The following is a 20,000-nucleotide window of genomic DNA, read 5'->3' on the forward strand; positions in this document are numbered from 1 at the left end:
TAAAAGATATATTATCAAAGTTGTAAATGAACTGACAAGATGAACGGACAACTCAAAAGATAAATTAGACGACTTGTCATGTAACGAGTTATTAAAAGGACTATTGGATTGATTTTTTAATAAGGGATAAGTGTATGAAAATGTAATTAAGTATGGTCAAATGTCTATTATAGGAACCAACTATAAGTTTTGGATATTGTATGAAAGGAACTTGGTAAAAGAGTCTAAAACATTAAAAAGTAACATGTTCCATCATTAACCGTTAAATAATTAAGTGCATGGAAATGTTACTAAGTATGGCCAAATATCTATTGTAGGAACCAACTATCAGTTTTGGATATTGTATGGAAGTAACTTGGTAAAAGAGTCTAAAACATTAAGAAGTGACTTGTTCCATCATTACCCGGTAAATACTCTATTTTCTTTTTAATTATTTCCGACGTGGAATATGTGAGCTGGTGGCGACTGAACCTGTAATCTCGTACTCCTGTATCTGATAACTGTAAGAATCGGGTCTACTTGCTTTCCTTTACACAACTCAACAATTTTGAATTGCCTTCTATTCCGCCTCTCTCGTAGCAAATATACACAAGCAGCAATACAACAATACTTATCCTATGTATAATATCCCTTTATTCATCTTGCATTCCTGTACAATGAACCAAGCTATCACATTTTATTAAAATGTTAGGATTATTCAAGAGATGACACTTACTTTTAACAGCCTTCCTAAAGATACTTAGTATTTGCGGTCAAAGAATATATGAGGAATTGAATCTTGCATATTCTAGCATAGAAAGCGATTGCAAAATTAAAAAAATTGAAATAATGAAAAATTAGGGTTTTCGGTTTCCCCCCTTTCTATATCTGCTACAAAACATGAATTACTTGTAGATAAATGAAGGACAGACCTTGATATAGCAGTGGAAAAGTTAAATAGACATCGATCGAAGACGAATTTTGGATTTCGTATATATGTTGTATGTGTGGATTTGGTTTGGAATTGTCTTGTGTGTGTGTGTGTGTGTGTAAAAGTGTGTGAAATGAGAAACTGATCCAACGTTTGTTTTTATATGTAAGTTAGTTTTTGTTGTTATTTGTCAGCTCACATATTCCACGTCGGAAATAATTAAAAGAAAATAGAGTATTTACCGGCTAATGATGGTACAAGTCACTTTTTAATGTTTTAGACTCTTTTACCAAGTTACTTCCATACAATATCCAAAACTGATAGTTGGTTCCTACAATAGACATTTGGCCATACTTAGTTACATTTTGGGACACTTATCCCTTTTAAAAAAGATATATATCATTAAGGTTGTAAATGAACTGAACATTCAATGAACAATTATTAACCGTTCGGCGAGATGTTCGTTTGTGTTCCTTCGTTTAGTTAAAAAAGGAACATGTCTACAAAAATTTCTTCGTTTAGTTAAATGAACGAACATGAACAAAGTTCTCATTTGTTCGTTGATGTTCATGAACGTTCAATAATCCAGTCGTGTTCGTTCGTTTATGTTCATGAATATTCGTTCATTTATGCTCGTAAACATTCCTTCGTTTATGATCGTGAACTTTTGTTCGTATATGTTCGTTTATACGACGACAACGACAACGGTACCCAATCCCGGCATAGCCGGGGTGTAACACCTGTCGTTTAAAAATATGGATTTCCAAAAACTTTCGCCTAACGGCGTTAACAAAAAGCGGAATTAAACTTTAAAAGTCCAAACTACAAATCTGTTTAGTTCATTTATTAATTGGTGTTACTAGCCATATCATCAAAACAAGTTTAAATGGAAATTCATCGGTTGCTCAACATTAAACAACCGGCAACATAGTAAATGTAAATCATAAATGTCGAATCATAAGTCAATGTCTAATGCGAGCAGCCATTATGGATATACTACAACCAATTTCAAGATCATCTACCCATGCCTCATATCTTCTCACATCTACCTGCTAACTAAGGTTGGACCTAAGGGCACAACACGTTTAAAAAGAGCAAGGGTCAGCTGACTAATTAGCTAAGTAAGATAACACATCATTAATAAAATATTTGTCCATTTAAAACGTTACAAGAAAGTCATTTGAATCGTTAAGGCACAAATCACATCATACATTACATCTCACGTAACATATCATCCCATCAAACATTATCATAATAGGATGGGTCATCCTAAATGTGCCTAGTCATCTTTTGCATCTTCACATATAACACCTAACATCTTTGTAGTTATGACATAAGTCACACATCTCATATAACATATACATCTTTGTAAGGGTGACATAAGTTACACCCAACTAGATCGACAAACCTTACGGTTGTACATCAACGTAGTTAAGAAATGGCAAGCCAATCCCGGAGTAATCCGTATGTTAAAGACAAATGAGGCGGGTCAGACCTCCCGTATTACTCTTCACATCTTAGACCATGTTGCAAGGAGCCACCCAAGCAACCGCATCTACGCACCCACCGGGCAAGGGCAAGTACGGGTTAAGCTTAACACTCTCACATCTAAATTACGAGCTCGATTTCACATCTCATATAGTTTAGGTGTCCACATTACCTAAACATCATCACATAATCACCTTTTACGTTTAGGCCCATAAATGTGCACGTGTCATGGCAACTTAATAAGTCTAGTGAACTAAATGATCAAGTCATATAATCATGCACATTTCGCGTATCATCAACATATATCACATTTCAATTCATCTTGAGGCATTACATAACATTTCATAGCATATATTTTTACATCTCATATCATTGCATAAATATATAATGCGGTTTCAAAATGTTCGTGTGAGGGTATATATCAGACAAAGTCAAATAACCAATGACATCGTAACCTTTGTTTTTATCCAGGGATGCACAAATACATGATAAATAATTTTGGATACACAATAACTTGAAGATATAATTTGGGATACATTAATAAAGTAATTAACAAAGTTTTTTGTATTTATGTGTTCCAAATTCTGGCAACAATTGCTGTTGACATGGCAAGTGGATGATCATAACCAACCGTTCATGTTTAAAAACTTTTACATTTCAAAAGTTTAAAACTACCATGGATGTAATAAGTGTTTGATTTGCATAAATTCGAATACATTCAATTCGTCCTCTATAATTTGGATGCATAGTTCTTTGGATGCAAAAGACATATTAAACAAATGGATGCATAACTCTTATATAAAGAGGATGCATAATTCGTCTATAAAATGAATCCATAAATCTTCTTAGAAATTTGATGTACAACCCCGTTATAGAAGAAGGATGCAAAATATTTCTTGAATGTGGATGCACAACTCCAAAATGGATGCACAAGTCATATTAAAAAATAGATGAAGAACTCTTATAAAAAAGGATGCATGAACGTGATGTAAATTTGCAAATTGGAAAACTGCTTGAACGTGGTTATATTTGGCATGCATAATTTCGTTTTTTTTTTCATAATCAATTACTTTTATGTCCTTTAAAATACATGTAAAAAGACATATTCATTAAATATTTCAAAAATACCCTCAATCATCTTAACCCTTAATTATTTTCATCCTATGGTCAGAAACTGTTTTTATTTTCAACCTGTTCTCACCGGAAAGCTACACATATGTTATATATATATAACATATATATATATATATATATATATATATATATAAAACTCTAGTGAGAACACTTAAAAACATCATTTTGATGCATTAGAAGTTCATAAAACTAGCATAATGCATAAATAATAATCATTATTTAAGTGTTTAACAACACATTGATCCGTCAAAATCAAAAAAATCACGTTTTTTGTTGGATGCATCATTTTGAAGAATATGCATACAAGATGGATGCCCAAAACATAAAACATGATTTTTTTTTTTTAATTTTGGCAAGCCAATGTGTTGTTAAACACTTAAATAATGATAATTAGTTATACACTATGTTACTTTTATGGATTTTTAATGCATCAAAATGTAGTTTTTAAGTGTTCTCACCGTATCTTGTTTTAAGACTGTTCTTATTTGATAATCCCCTATATATATATATATATATGGAAAACGATCCGTACTGCAGACTTTACCTAAACTTAGATACTGCCACTTAAAAAAAAGTTACAAATTGAACCTTTAAATTTGATAAACATACATAGCCCCCCCTTAATTTTACATAACCTTCCTCTGAATTTTACATAATCCTCCTGCTTTACCTAAGATATATACTGCATGCTTTCTCTCTCTCTCTCTCTCTCTATATATATATATATATATATAGATAAAATAAAACAAGTATTAAAGTAAAATAAATAAAACAATAGGTTTTTCTTTACTGAAAATTACCGTGCATCATGAAAATCATTATGCATCAATTACTTCGTGAATTTTCGTGTATCAATCTAACCATGATCTAATGGTCAAAATCTTGTCTTATTTATTTTATTTTATTGCTTGTTTTATAATACCCAACTCCTATATATATAAGAAATTTTTTTATTGGCGAACATGAAAATAACTTTATGTTTATAAACCGTAGAACAAAGTCTTGTTTGTTTTTGTCCCTATATTATTTTCAGAAAAATGATAAATCTTTCTATCAAATGAAAAATGATAAATTTTCCTATCAAATAACCTAATAATTCTCTTATCAAATAACCTAATAATTCTCTTAATAAAATAATATATAGTCTATGATTTTTTCCAAACCAAAAGTCCAAAAGCATGATGACGTCGTCAGGTGTCATAATCGTCGGAGAAGAATGAAAAAGTGAAAGAATGAAAATAAATAAATAAAAAAGGGAATAAGGTGTCATCACCACTGAATCAAATAAGGTACAGTAGTCCCCACTGAAACTCATGAATGAATGAATGTGATACCCAATGAATTGAATTTGAAATGATATAACAATTGATCAATGATATGATGCTTTCTTTCCTTTGCTTCCTTACATATTGGATCACACCCACTTGTGGTGGTATGTAGCTTCCCTTAGACTTTCTATATCTATATATATATATCTATATATGATAAAAGTTTACCCAATTAAATGTGTGTGTTAGAAAATAATAATGGAAGATGAATATGCTAAACTTGTCAAGAGAATGAATCCACCCAGGTACCTTTTTTTTTTTTTTTTTTTTAGGTTTAGTTAGCCAATCATTTTAATTTTCTAATTTACACCCTTGCCCCTAAGGAGGAAGGCCGAGTTTTGATTCAGATGTACACGGCCTAATTAGATTATCACCGTCACCATTTCCAAACTCTTTTTTCCGAATATGAGAACTCCCTGAATACTACATGATCAATGAAAATGTGTATGTATCTAACTAATAGGCCACCCTTGAGTGGAAGGCTTTTTTTATTTTTATTTTTAAATGTTTTTTTTGCAAATTTGGTTCTGCGGTTGGTTGTAATAATCAAAGAAATGTCTTGGATAACGCTCTGAATCGCGCAAACACTTTCAGAATATATAGTATTCCGTCCCTATAGATGCCTCGGGTTACCAATGGCGTGTAGCACAAATAGTAATGGATGGGGACGTTTTTGTTACAAATAACACAAGGTCTTTGGGCTTAAACTTAGGCACCCCATAGTCACAACCGTTTAAGTGTTCCCCTCACATTATGGATAGACAGCCGGTTTAGGTTGGCAGTTGTTGCCACAAAATAATATTAAGGCATTTGTTATCTTCGTTCTGTTTCACGAGACAAAACTTTTATCTTATAAACACATGATTAAATGGGGGAAACGACCAAGTAGCACGGAAAAATCGTTGTCAATTATACAGTGTGAATAACATAGTCATAGTCTCATAGAGCACCCCACGGGTCCTTAACCCATATTAGAGCTAAAGCCTAAATGTGAAATCCCATTGGTCTTTATCAAAATCCGAATGAACTAAAACGATTAATTGATGACACCAAAATTACCAACATATTTTTACTTTGTGCTTTCATGGGGATGTAAAGTTTGCTTATTTTGTTTTTGCAGAGTTACAATTGACAACAACTCTTCTCCAGATACAACAGTTATTCAGGTATGATTTATATGAGCCAATATAACTGTGCTAGTATGGTGTATCGTGTATGTAAACTATCTTAATATCAATTTTTCATGTTTTTCATTTTTAAATATGCAGTCTAGATATTGTTTTTCATGTCAGGTCGAGAGTGTTAACAAGCCTGGTATTCTACTAGAAGTTGTTCAAGTTCTTGCCGATTTGAATCTCGTTATCACAAAAGCATACATCTCATCAGATGGAAAATGGTTCATGGATGGTGAGATTTATACTTATGTAAAAACTGATTAATAGCTTTCGACTTTGTTATGTCTGTTATTAGCTCATAGTATAAGTTACATACTTATTATGTCTGTTATAGTTTTCAATGTTAAACACCGCAATGGCAGCAAAGTTAAAGATGAAGGGGTGATTAGTTATATAAAGAAAGTAAGCAACTTTGTTGCTCTGTCTTTTTGTTTACGGAACTCTTGTTTTTTTGAAATTGATATGTTTATTTTTTGTATCTGAATTTTTGGTATGATATATTGGCAGATACTTGAAAGCGATGCTCTTAATTTTCCATCAATGGATAGTTCAGTTGGATTGAAGTCTTCTTTAGATTATACATCGATAGAACTAGCTGGAACAGACAGGCCTGGATTACTATCAGAAGTGTGTGCAGTTCTAGCTGATCTTGGCTGTAATGTGGTCACTGCCGAAATTTGGACCCACAATGCCCGGGCTGCGGCCGTGGTAAATGTGACTGATGATAGGATGGGGTGTGCAGTTGAAGATCCAGAGAGACTTTTAACCATTAAGAAGCGCCTTTGCAATGTTTTCAGGGGAAACAATGACTTAAAGAATGCAAAAATGACACTTTCTCCCCCCGGCTTTATGCATAGAGAGAGAAGATTACATCAGATAATGGTTGCTGAGAGGGATTATGAAAAAGTTGAAGACGAAATGGAGGGAAATGTCTTCAAAACAGAGGTTAGTGTGTCGGATTGTATTGAGAAAGATTACACGGTTATTACCATGCGATGTAAGGATCGACCTAAGCTATTATTTGATACTGTCTGCACCATTACTGACATGCAATATGTAATCTATCATGGAGTTGTTCACACTGGGAAGATGGAAGCTTATCAGGTAATCTGATTTTACACAACGTTTCATATTTAAAAGGGAAAATTGCATACACATGTAACATAGTATGGTCACATTACTGTTTAGCCAAATATATTATTTTCTTACTGCAAATGAAGATTCAGCTTCTATAAATTTTTAAAAACAATTACACTCTCAGAAAATCCTATTTTCGGGAATCTGAGCCACTTAGCCAGTCGAAGCGATGGGCGTGGTGGCTGATTCAGCTTTGATCATGTTGACTTTTTTCTTGACGTGACACATTCAAACCATTTAATTTGCAAGAACCCTTGATTGAAAGTATTTGAAATTGGCTCCTTTCTTAGGTGAAAATACATTATTCTCCTAAGTAGAAGGATAACAAGAAGATGCAGTTTGCACTTCTTTGAAACAAAAGAACTCCTTTGACTCGGTATTTCTTTTGCTCTTCAATGAAAATCAGAATGTCTGGTCTCTTTTAATGTAGGAATATTATATCCGACATGTTGATGGAAATCGTATAAGCTCAGAGGCAGAACGTGAGCGGGTCATGCAGTGCCTTGAAGCAGCCATTGAGCGAAGAACATCTGAGGTATTCTTATAATATGTATCATATGCTAATCAAGTCGTTAATAGTGTCTTTTTAGGTACTTTTAAAGGCTTATATAGATTGGCTGGATGCTTTTATGTAGGCACTAGAGCTAGAGTTGTGTACAGAAGATCGGGTAGGACTTTTGTCTGATATAACAAGGATATTGAGGGAAAATAGTTTGTGTATAAAAAGAGCAGAGATATCTACTGAAAATGGGAAAGCAAAGGACATTTTTTATGTGACTGATATGACCCGTGACAGCCCAGTAGATCCCAGGACAATTGATTCTATTCGTAGGCAAATTGGAAAAAACACGGCTTTTGATGTTAGATGGAATTCTAGCCCACCAAAGCCAACACGGGAAGAAACAACAATGAGCTCTCTCTTTGGACATTTCTTCAAAGGCCGGCCATTTTAATATGTCAAAAATTGGTTAGATGATTGTGCTTGTATAGTTGTATAGTTCAGTGGGTGTACATAACTACATATTTAGGAACATAATTAATAGCTGATAGGATATTAAACCAGCAGAAAGAGGTAAATATGGGCAAGGTACATATTGTTTAGAAATCATTATAGATATCAGTTAAGGAAATAAAATTCTCCATGCAGATGGTTAAATCTTGTGTTTAAGTGGCCATAAAGGAGTGAGTTGTGATATTGGTGTTTTGCAACTTTTTTTTATCTTTTGGCTCATACTTTTTATCCTTGGACTACTGAACATCATTTCACTATACAACTCATGTGATATCAATGATTCTGTAGCATGATGCTTAAACAGTTTACATAAGTGTACAAAATACACCTAATATAAGTTTCTTTTTTGGAGAATCCAAGGGGGGTGAAGTAATGTCATATGACCAACTGTTCTTGAGCATTCATAACACAACTGTCATAGGACTGGATGACGATACTACCCAGATGTTCTATCTCATCCTCTGACCTGAAATATCAGAAAACAATATCACGGTGAAACATGTAGATACCATAAAAGACAGAACATTTCGGATTAGTACATTATCCCTTTATATTTCTATATATGTAATTCGTTTATGTTAGCTAGATTATATGCTAGCAAAAGGTTTAGAGTGGGAGAGACATCCTGATCCCCTAGTCCGTTGGACCCAACTGACCGTTCCCCAAACCAACTCCAGACAATGTTCAGATGTCTTTAGGTAAATTAGTTAGATTATATGAGTTTTAGTAACTATGACCTTACTATGTGTGAACTAATGAGATAATTGGTACATCTGATACTCTGATAGAACAAAGAGTGTGTACTACATATTAAATTTATTTGTCTGATATAAAGGAAATAAGAGTTGCACGTTGTTTCCCTTTTCATTTGGCCTTGTATCTGACTATTTTTTTTCTAAGAAAGGCCCAGACTAAATACAAAAAGGGAAACAAAATAAAATATCAAGCAAGACATAATTATGATCATAAAAATTTAAAGAAACGCAAAAAAAGAAGATGAATTTTGGCATGTCTTGAACATCTCCATGCAGATTTCTGCAGTTCTGGTTTGGTTGTTGAAGAAATGCAATGTACGGTGGAGGGTTGTCCAGGGTTAAAATCTGGGCCATGTGTCCCTTGTATGAAGTTTACGCGATTTACGTACTCCACAATGACCGCAGGACTGGTTGGCTGGGGCCACAAAAACTAGGGTGACTTGCCCTTAACATCTCCATGCAGAAGCAGCAAGAATTGATCTATCTTGCCATCCCAACAGCAAACAACCTTTATCCTCGGTCAACCTGTATCCATCACACGAGTACAGACTAAGTAAAATTTTTGATTGAGTCACTGCATTTTCGCTCAGTGGCACTCCTTGAAATCCTTTTCCTTCCATTATTTTTCTCCATTTCTCCAACCTCTCATGTCTCATCACTCTCTCTGCACCTTCACACGCTACTATATTCCTTATTTCTGGTGCAAATATATATTGTTCTACCTTGGCCCGTTGGATCGAGTCTGCCGGGAAAGTTGCATCAAGCGAGTCAAAGATTGCCGAATAGTAGTGTAGTGCTTCCAAGAATCGGCCTAAGAAGTAAGGCCCATTATGGCTCGCTTCTTGCTCCACTATGGTCACTATATTAGGAGCTTGGTCTCTGATCATAGCTAGTAAATTTCCTAGGCAGTGACCAGGGACTCGCTGTAGTCGGTTGACTGAGTTGACTGCTAGGGCTTCACCTACTCTTCGGTTAAACATGTGTGGTTCGAGATCTTCTAATTGTACCCCCACTGGATGGAACTCAAAGGGAACATGGAGAGAGTGGGCGAGTTCTGACAAGCACCGTCCTGTTTCCTCAACCTGCTCTGGAGATGTGCCGATACCAGTGATCCGAAGAAAAGGTGGGCCACCTGGCCGAGCTGCAAGGGCTTGCATGAAAGCCGGCCATTGATATCCTTGGAGTATATCAAGGTCAATGACGTGGACACGTTCTTCGGTTTCAAACGCCTCGAAGATGGCTTGGTTGGCGGTAAAGTGGGCAAACTTAATGTAAGGGCAAGCTTGGTAGACAATTTGATAGATTTTGAGGATTTCCATTGCATTAGGAGGGAAAGGAGTGAACTTCGGTGCGGATGACGGTGGTTTTGTGGTAAGAGTGGCTGCAAGGCGGGCAGTGAGGGCTTCTGTGAAGCATGATGCTACGCGTTGCATCGAATCACCAAACGGTGAGACCACACGGTTGAGGTGGTGAAGGTATTTTCTTGCTGACATCAAATCTTCTTTGGCCACTGCTTCTGCACAAGCCAGTAGAAGGTGAACCAGTTGAAGACCACTATCATGTTCCTGTGACATGCACATGATGAGTTTGAAAACCATTAGTATCACATTTAATTTTGTTCTGAAATTTGAAAGTGTTTTATTTGCTATAACACCAAACACCGACGCGCATACTAGCTAGCGAGACACAGCAAGAAAGAAAGAAACAAACCTCGGCGCCAACTGGTGGAGGCACCATGAGGTGGTTATGACTATGGCTCATTGGTTGCTGCTGCTGTTGAGGTTGAGGTTGTAGTCGTGAAGACGGCAACTGTTGTCGTGTTGGTTGTTGTCTATGTTGTTTTTCTTCTCGTCTTTCTTGTTCCAGTTGTTCGATGAGTGGCATGTTGGGAGGCGAAGGTCTCATCTGCTGATACATCTGATCGTTCTCGGTGGATCCTCCAACACAACCGCCATGGACCGTCGTATTGTTAGCCTCACCGTAAAACCTAGAAGGGCTAGGCAAAGTCAAGCAGTCCAACAAAGCTGGGATCGTAGTGAGCGAATCAAATGATTGATCCGAAGAACTTACACCTGCAACACTATTCGTAGAGTAAGCCAAAAATTCATCATCGTCTCCCTCCAACTCATCCAAAAAGTTCTCAAGAGACGGCAAAGAAATAGTTTCGACTTCCATGAACTGATTAGTAGGGGAGTTACTAAAAACCCTTTGAAGTGGGCTCATTCCTTTTGCCTTGCTATTGTTGGTGTTATTAAAAGGTGCCAAAGGTGACGCCGTTCGAGGTGGAGAGCATCCCAAACCAGCATGCCCAATAATGTTATTCGGGTAATAGTTATTGAAAGACGAAGATTGAGAAGATGAAGGATTAACTACTGATGATGTCCTAACAGGGGATGAGATCATAAAATCTGTCTCTAGCTGCTCAGAAAAGAACGATTCCCACAACGAGTTCGTTTCTGGAGATGGCATCTCCAGATCAACGTGATCCGCGGGTTCAAATTTAAGGGAAGCAAAGCTAAGGCTAGAAGGTGTAAGATCAGAAGAAGATGAAGAATGTGGTAATGGCGGTGTGATCTTTTTCGAGTTATCGGATTCATTAGGTGAACTCGGTTGGATTTTTAAGCATGAACTTTCAGTAATGAGAGTGTTCATGTCATTCTGTAAGGAAGAGCTCATTGTTGCATGATGAATCATTCTGGAGCTCGATTAGGAAAATATTATATAATTGATGAAAGGTTTAGTGCTAATTTAGAGTAATGGCTAATTACGAAATTTTGAAGCTGAGGCTATCATTTCATGTGTTTTAATGGTGGATTTGAGAAGGTAAAAGACAATGGGGTTGTGTTGGATGGTAGTTATTGGTTCATGCAAATTTGTCAAGATTAGCACACTTTTTTTTAACTTGTTTTGCATAGGAAGATACAACGACTTTTAACTACTTGTTAAAAATTTGAGTTCTTGTGGGCCGGCTGGCTCATATATTGGTTAGTGTTTCTTCCTCCAATAAGAAACCATACAAACGACTTGGCACACTATTTTAACCTATTAATATACAAGTTTTGTACTATTCTATATGCTGTAAATCAATCTAGTAAGTATACTCGATAAGAAATGACATAGAGTGACCTTGTTATATAATTATCTAATGTCTAATACCAAAAACAAAGTAATTGATATCAATATGAACATGTATTTCTTTTCTTTCTCCTGCGGAAAATAACATAAGGGCATTTTTGTTTTCATTTGCCAATTAACCAAATAGAAAATCTCTACATTTGCCCTACATGATTACCCAAAAAAAAGAAGAAATTACAGATATAACATTGATTTTCCTCACATAATAAATTTTTATTATGCTAATGGGTCGCGCCATGCAGTGGCAATGATGGCAGCGGCGATAATGCGGTGGTAGCGGCGACGGGTGGTGGTAGAGGCAACATTGGTGGCGTTGCGATGACGAGTAGTGTTAGTTATTGATGTAAGTTAAAATGACTATCCCACCCCTTTTCACATTATTACTTTACATTAATAACTATACTGTTACTGTTGCCACCTGTCATTGCACCACTACCACCATCGCCACCACCCGACGCCACCACCATCACCACAATGTATCTAGTAGATATTCAGTTTTTCAAAAAAAAATTATTTTAGGTAAGTTTTAATAATCATGTAATTAATCTAAATTTATATGAAAAAGTAATATTAGTTAAAATTCAAAATACATTGATTTAGCTAAATTATCATAACAATATATGAATATATATCAGGTTTATATTAATTTATACAAGATCCACATTGCGAAAAACAAACAAATAGTGACTAGTGAAATCAAAAATGCCTTCTTGTTATAGTAACAGAGTACGTTAGTATATACTTCAGATGTCAAATAAATAAAACTTATTTTTGTTATAAACATACAAGTTACATTGTTTGACTTCATTGACGCCATCCTAGAATTTGTGAATTAATTGTGTATTAATATAATATAGTGTTTAATAATGACAAGTTTTATTTAAACAGCATATCTCATCGTATCTTTATGCTAACATGTATCGTCATATCTTTTCTGCGATATTTCTTCGAATAGCAAGCAGACTCATATCAATAAAACATGACCCTATATATATACATGTTAAGTCTAGTAGGTAATCATTGTGTGCACGGCTCGTCGAGATCAAAGTTTCGAAATGAGTGTTTAAGAACGATTTTATGTATCTATCGATTACTAGTGGAAGTTTTTGCATATATATGAAAGTTTTGTTTTCCTAAAATGGTTTATATGAGAAGATATTAGTAGTTTACTATTACGGATCGAGTCATATATAATACTCAGGGTCGTCTCTGAAGATTTATGGATCCAGGCCGAGCATAGAAAAAAGGCCCGTAAATTAAGCGTAAAAAATTGTATTATAGACCCTAATCTTTTATAATGACAATAAATGTTACATCAATAAAATTAATTAACAAAAGTTATTCTTCAAAACAATTTATAAAAAAATGTAAAATTATACTATTGAAATAACATATCGTAATGCTTAGCAGAGGATTCGAGTAGTTCTATTAGCATTTTTCATAGCAAATTGGTTGATAACTTTTTTTTTTAAAATCTAGTAGACTTTTTATGTGGACTAAGTTGTATGCTTTAACTTTTAATGACCGTTAAAATTTATAATGAGCTTAGTTAATTATATATATATATAAATTTTAATATATATACATTAAAAAAGAAAAAATTGGGCCCCTAAAAAATCGGACCTTGGCCCTCGCCCACTTTGCCCACCTTAAACACCAGCCTTGATAATACTTGTCTTAGTGGGTTCATGGCTAATATTATTAAGGCTTATGAAGAAAAATCAAACAAGTTTACGGATGGCTAATATAATTTAATTGACGTTGGAATTTGATGAAAACGTAACTAGCTCATTGAGTTAACGTCCATGTGATTTTTTAATTTTGCACTTTTCATCTTCGTCGTTAACTTTTGGTTAAAATCACCTACGTGGTTTGCATTTCGTCCCTGTCGTTATAACTTTGTCGCTAAACCCCCTCACATGTAAGTCACATGATGGGCATTTTGTCTTTTCACCCATTTTCATCCTCCCCAAACAACAAACCCATGAGTTTTATAGAGTTAAGTAGGGCTGTAAACAACCGAACGAACACGAACGAGACCTTGTTCATATTCATTCATTTAACTTAACGAACGGTTCACGAACAGATAAACGAACAAAATGACTTGTTCATGTTCGTTCGTTTGTGTTCATGAACGACTGTTCACGAACACAAACGAACGAACACCAATGAACGAATACACATGAACGAAATATTTATAAATTAAGTATTAATAATATATATATATATTATATAAAGCAAGTATTTATATTTGTAAATGAACATAACGAACAAATGTTTACGAACATAAACAAACTATTGTTTACGAACAGATTATCAAATGTTCACGAACGTAAATGAACGAACGAGAGCTTTGTTCATGTTCGTTCATTTAACTAAACGAACGAACACGAACGAACTTCTCGCCAAACGGTTCATGAACTGTTCGTGAACTGTTCAGTTCGTTTACGGCCCTAGAGTTAAGTGCAAAAGTCGTTTCTGTGGTTTGTCGTTTTTTTGCATTTCTCATCCTCGACATTGACAAATTCAGAAAAACTTTTCATTTTCAACTTCCAAACAAAAAATTAATCCAAACAAAACAAACTCAAATCAAAAATCTATATATACCTACATCTGAGAATTCAGTCAATCATCTTAAAATGTAAACACGTACATATAATGTTTTAAATGAATGAAAAGACAAAAAGTCTTAAATGCCCCTCATGTACAAGACACGTGAGTGGGTTAACGGATCCAAAAACGAATTACAAACCACATGGATGATTTTGGCCAAAAATTAACGGCGATGATGAAATATGCAAACTTGAAAAAGCACATGAAAAAAAAAAGTACTTTAACTCTTATAAGTTTATTGACATTATATAATGAAAAATATAGATATAGATTTGGTAAAATCTTATAAAATATAAATAAGTAAAGATTTTACAAATGATGACAAAAAAGGGAATATAAAAGAAGGGGTGTGGGAGGGAGCATGGGTGGCGCCGCCTAAGGATTTGGATTTCCCAAAGGAAGGAAGTGGTTGTCTCCCCGTCTCTTGTTTGTCTTCTCCGTCCGTCGTCCTCCTTGTACTTTCCTCCCCCATGCATCATCATATCATATCCCTCTTTTCTTTTGCTTCTATATCTATATAGATAATCTAATTTAATATATATATATATATATATATATATATATTTGTCCTCTTATACATGTAAAACACACATCAAGATGTAACATACTTGTTGAAATTAAATGTGATTTTTCATTTACTTTGGACACAAATAATAATAGATAAGGTATTTGCTAATAGTATAACTATTATTTAGCTCAATTGTTATATAAAACTAGTTAATATACCCGCGCTTCGCTGCGGGGTATTTTATGTAATGTTTCTTCGAGTTTCATCTACTCATCTGTTTAGTTAACCTTCTCTTTATTGATTTTATATGCATATTTAGCCAACTATTGAAAATAAAACAGAAACAACGTATAGCATTCGTTAGAACATTCAACGTATAGTAATTTCCTCATGAAATTAACCATGCTTCAAGATATAAGTAGAATAAGATTCATGGATTTAACACCTTAATTTATATGATAGTATGTTAAAAGGTACAAAGTAATATGTTAAAAATTATTTAATTTACATGCATCATCCGTGTGAAAAGGCAAAAGAACAATTCACACATTTGCAATCTCTCTCAATTTAAATAAAAACTCAGCCATGTTTTTCATTTTAAATTTATATAGATATTTTGATGACCCGATTTTTGTTAATATAACCAAAAAAAATCAGCAAATCTTTTTTGGGGTTTAATCACTCTTCCGTTTTGGCGGGGCACAACTCGGTGGTGGATCGGTGGGTGAAAAAAAGTAAATTAGGATGGCTTATGAGGTTGAATCATGTAAGTGAAGCTGGGATTGTATTTAAGTATATAATTTAATCAATTTTTCTTTTTACCCGTACTTTTGATTATTTTGGTGATTTGAAACGTGGTTGTTCCTGACGGTGAAAGGAGGTCGGTGGTTGTTCTTGTTTCTTATGGGTGTCATTCGGTCTCCATGATTGTTTAATGTGATCAATGGTAGCCCGTGGTGGTTAAAGACGGTGGTTGTTCGTGCCGTGTTTTCCTGGTGACAGATACATAAATACATATACATATATTTCATGTTTATATCAGCATGTATATGTATGTAGTCCCCGGAGTTCGCAGCTTCCAACGGCGGCGACGGAGTTGATGCTGTCTTCCATGTTGAATTGGGTGGCGGTGGAAAATATTTGGTGATTATCATTATCCGTGTCACCCAGTTTCCATAGATGATGAAGACTTGTGAGAAAAAGATAAAAGCCGAAAAGAATGCTTACAATTGTAAAAGAAGAAGAAGAAAGGGCAAAGATAAGAGGTGGAAAGAAGTTGATGGAAACCGTAAAGTTGTAGAAGAAGAAAAGGTAAAAAAGTAACTTTGATATTAAATAAAGGCCAACCAAGCCAGTTAGATTGTAACTAAGCCGTACTGTAGTAGTTAACTTTCGGATTGTTATATATATAATGATCTTTAGTGTCTCGGGCCACTGACTATTTATTCTATGTTCAATGTCTATAAACATACCAGCTTTATAAATACCGTCCATACTCCATAAAGCTTGTAAGAGGCTCCCCAATGGACACCACAAATCCACCTAAGACTAGTCCTTGTTAGCGTCACATCAGTAAAAAGCACTCCAAGGATAAATCCCTCCAAAATGCACTCAATGGACTCATCTACCAAATACTAGTCTTGGACCCACCAATTATTTAATTTTACCCATTTATCCAAACTTTACACTTTTAACCCTCTAAACTATTAATAAACTACATTTTTAGTCCATTAACACAAATTATTAACAAAACACACAAGTTCATTAGAAATAAAAATACAAATACATTTAGAACATAAAAAAAACAAATTACAATAAATAAAGTACACAACCTAAAAATGAAAAAAAAAACACAACAACATTTTTATTTTTTTAAATTAAACCTAAACTAATTGGGACCGAAAAGGAAGTCTTTGTACTCCGCCATGAGTTTCTTCTTGGCTTCCTTGATGTAATTCTTCTCTTCATCATCACATTCTGTTTTGTCCATGAAAGAAAGAGCAATATACATGGTGCGCTTCCTTTCTTCCTCACGAATGGCAGCCAAAGACATTTGTTGTTCATCCTACACCGCCTCCTTTTTACACCCAAGTCGGTCGATTCGGGCGGCTAGGTCGGAAGCTGAAGAACGAGCAGACCCCGCATCGGAAGAAGCAGATGTTCGTGATGCCTTTTGGGTAGGGGGTGCGTATAAGTATCCTGACCGAAGAAGTCATTGTCACCAAGGTCCACCGGTGCGAATTGGGTCCCCTCCTCCTCCTCATCTTCACTATCAACAACATTAAGAACGTTTTTCCTTTATGCAAGCTTCGGCCCAGAACATCATGACCGGATGGAGAGAAGAACTTTGGCTTATCTTTCACAAGCAACCAACAATCGTACATGGTAAACTGAGTTTTGGTTTGAGTAAAGTACTCTGATCGCGCTTCCTCCATTACTTGGGCATCGTTCTCACCACTGCGCCGATGACCATCATAGCCTTTCCAGATTGCGTTGAACTTTGACACATTTGTTCTGATCTTTCTCCACTTGCCACTTATCTGATTGTGGTTTCTTGTGTTGTTGGGGAATCTCGCATTGTACTTATCTATGATTTTCCCCCAAAAAGAATCAACAGATTGGTCTTTGCCGACGTATGGGTCTTCTGTAGCATCGATCCAACACTCAGTGAGAACTTTCATCTCAAGCTCGGTCAAATTTGACGAGTTTGCAGCAGGTTCTTTTGGTTGTTTGCTTTTCTTGGTGCGTTTGGACATGCTTTTGACCCGACCCTTTTTTGGTTGTGCTTCACGAATGGATTGGGGGGTGGGAAAAGATTCCGGCGTGGGAGCAGATTCGTGTGTGGGGGTGGGGTTACATGGTGGTGTCGGAAACGAGTGTTGATCGGGTTGTTGAAATTGTGCAGCTGACGACGACCCCCATGGTAGAAATTAGGGGGTTGTGCAGCGGCAAGTGAAGCATAATAAGCTGCCATGAATTGAGCATAACGGGGGTCATTTGGTGGTGGGATGAAGGGTGTTTGTGGTGGCTGGTTTGAGTACGATTGATTAAAATCGTTCACGGCGTTGTTCCAGAAGTCATTTTCTTTTTGGTTGTTGAAGTTCGACATGATTTTCTGCTTAAAATGGTTTTGTATGTGTGAATATATATAAATAATGCAAGTGTGGTGTGTTCTAGTGCTTATGGAGGTGTATATATAGGCTTTTTCAAAAACTAGCCGTTAAAGGACTAAAAGTATAAAGTTTTTGAACTGCAGGTGGTCAAAGAAGACGTTACAGGGACCTGTTTTGCCAACTTTTGAAAGTTCAATTTTTTTGTCTTCTTCCTTAATTTAGCCGTTGCATTAAAAAAAAATTAAAAAAATCAAACAAGCCGTTGCATTCGTCCCTGCAGGAACGAGACACCCGGACTAGTCCCTTGAACGAACCAGGGACGAGTCTCACCCAATGGGGTGGACTCGTCCGAGGATGTCGAACGAGCGAAAGAACGAGTATTGGGGAGCCTCTAATAGAAATTTAATTTATATTGTCAACTATATATATTCGTAAATCTTTAAATCTACCACTATACATCATTACATTTAATAAAAGTTATGCATTTTAATTCCTTCTATCTTTTACGAACGTAATTAATCTACCTAGGAAACATATTCCATTGTTTTTGCAAATGGTTTAGGCGAGCGGTTCAAGCTTGATACTTAGGGATGACAATAGAATGAGTATTATCTAGGATCTCAATTCCGATCCCCATAGCCGATTCCTACTTCTAATTCCTATCCCCGTTCTCATCGAGTATCGGGGATCCCCATCTGGTAATTTGGATTTATTTTTAAATAAACATAAATTCATTGAGATAGAAAATAGCTAAGAAAACATGTATTTCGGCTTTTTTTATATGTATAAACTAATATCTATGTTAAATAATTGATAAACAAAGTATAACACATGAAAAATATTAAACAAAAAGCTATAAACTTACGAGCCATGCTAGAATGACAAACAAATTACAAACTAATTGTTATAAACATATGTGGCATGTGAGGTGGTTCAATCAAATAAGAGATAGAAAGAAGAGAGAGAACACATAGAGGTGGTTTAATTGGTGGAAGTTAAGTTTGTAAAAATTTGTTTGTAAACCTAGAATTACTCTAAACTTAAAGTGATTCTAATAAATATATATAGTTTTTTGGGGTGTGGGTATGGGGATCAGAGATTTATGGTTTTTCATCCCCGTCACCATTCTCATCGGGGATTCTCCGGTCAAACCGGGTTTGGGTATCGGATTCCCGATCGGATGCGGATATTTTTGTCATCTCATGATACTTGCCTTAACATACGTCATTTATTTAAGTATTAGTTAATATATTAACTAATGGATTTCATAATGGGTTTTTGTTTATTGGACAAAATTTTTTCGAACCAAAGAAAAATTTTCCAATAAAATGGTAACACATGACAAAATTAAATAATGAAATGAAAAAAGTGATTTAACAAATTCCATCCGTCATAAGTTTGCGTTATTCAAAGATGTTTCATAGGAATTATCATGTCTCTTATGAATTATCTAGGTTTATATAACATCTTAGCAAATGAAAAAAGTGATATAAATGTTACCGAACTAAGTGAGAACTGACAAGTATGTACTAGCTAGTTGCGGCACAACATTATTGATACATAAGTTAAAGAAAGCCAGACAAATCAGATGATGATAAATTGATTATTCAAAATTTAATTCATATAAAACCGATTTAAAACCACACGCATATCATATTTTTACTAGGCTATTATAATTAACAGTGTCACAAA

General features: G+C 35.1%; 2 protein-coding genes across 2 annotated transcripts; one reads left to right on the top strand and one right to left on the bottom strand.

Annotated features, from left to right (window-relative positions):
* Window positions 1-4,770: 4,770 nt before the first annotated feature.
* LOC122588893 (ACT domain-containing protein ACR6-like) lies at window positions 4,771-8,331 on the top strand. The gene is made up of 8 exons (XM_043761113.1): window positions 4,771-4,964; window positions 5,050-5,105; window positions 5,981-6,026; window positions 6,153-6,267; window positions 6,370-6,437; window positions 6,543-7,139; window positions 7,603-7,707; window positions 7,808-8,331. The coding sequence occupies exons 2-8, from the start codon at window positions 5,059-5,061 to the stop codon at window positions 8,123-8,125; spliced, it is 1,296 nt and encodes a 431-aa protein (XP_043617048.1). The 5' UTR covers window positions 4,771-4,964; window positions 5,050-5,058; the 3' UTR covers window positions 8,126-8,331.
* Window positions 8,332-9,385: 1,054 nt separating this feature from the next.
* Window positions 9,386-11,633, bottom strand: LOC122588892 (GRAS family protein RAM1-like). Its single transcript, XM_043761112.1, has 2 exons — window positions 10,650-11,633; window positions 9,386-10,504 (listed from the first exon to the last, which is right to left on the bottom strand). The coding sequence occupies exons 1-2, from the start codon at window positions 11,631-11,633 to the stop codon at window positions 9,386-9,388; spliced, it is 2,103 nt and encodes a 700-aa protein (XP_043617047.1).
* Window positions 11,634-20,000: the final 8,367 nt, after the last annotated feature.

Source organism: Erigeron canadensis, chromosome 2 (genome assembly GCF_010389155.1).
Source record: "Erigeron canadensis isolate Cc75 chromosome 2, C_canadensis_v1, whole genome shotgun sequence".
NCBI lineage: Eukaryota > Viridiplantae > Streptophyta > Magnoliopsida > Asterales > Asteraceae > Erigeron > Erigeron canadensis.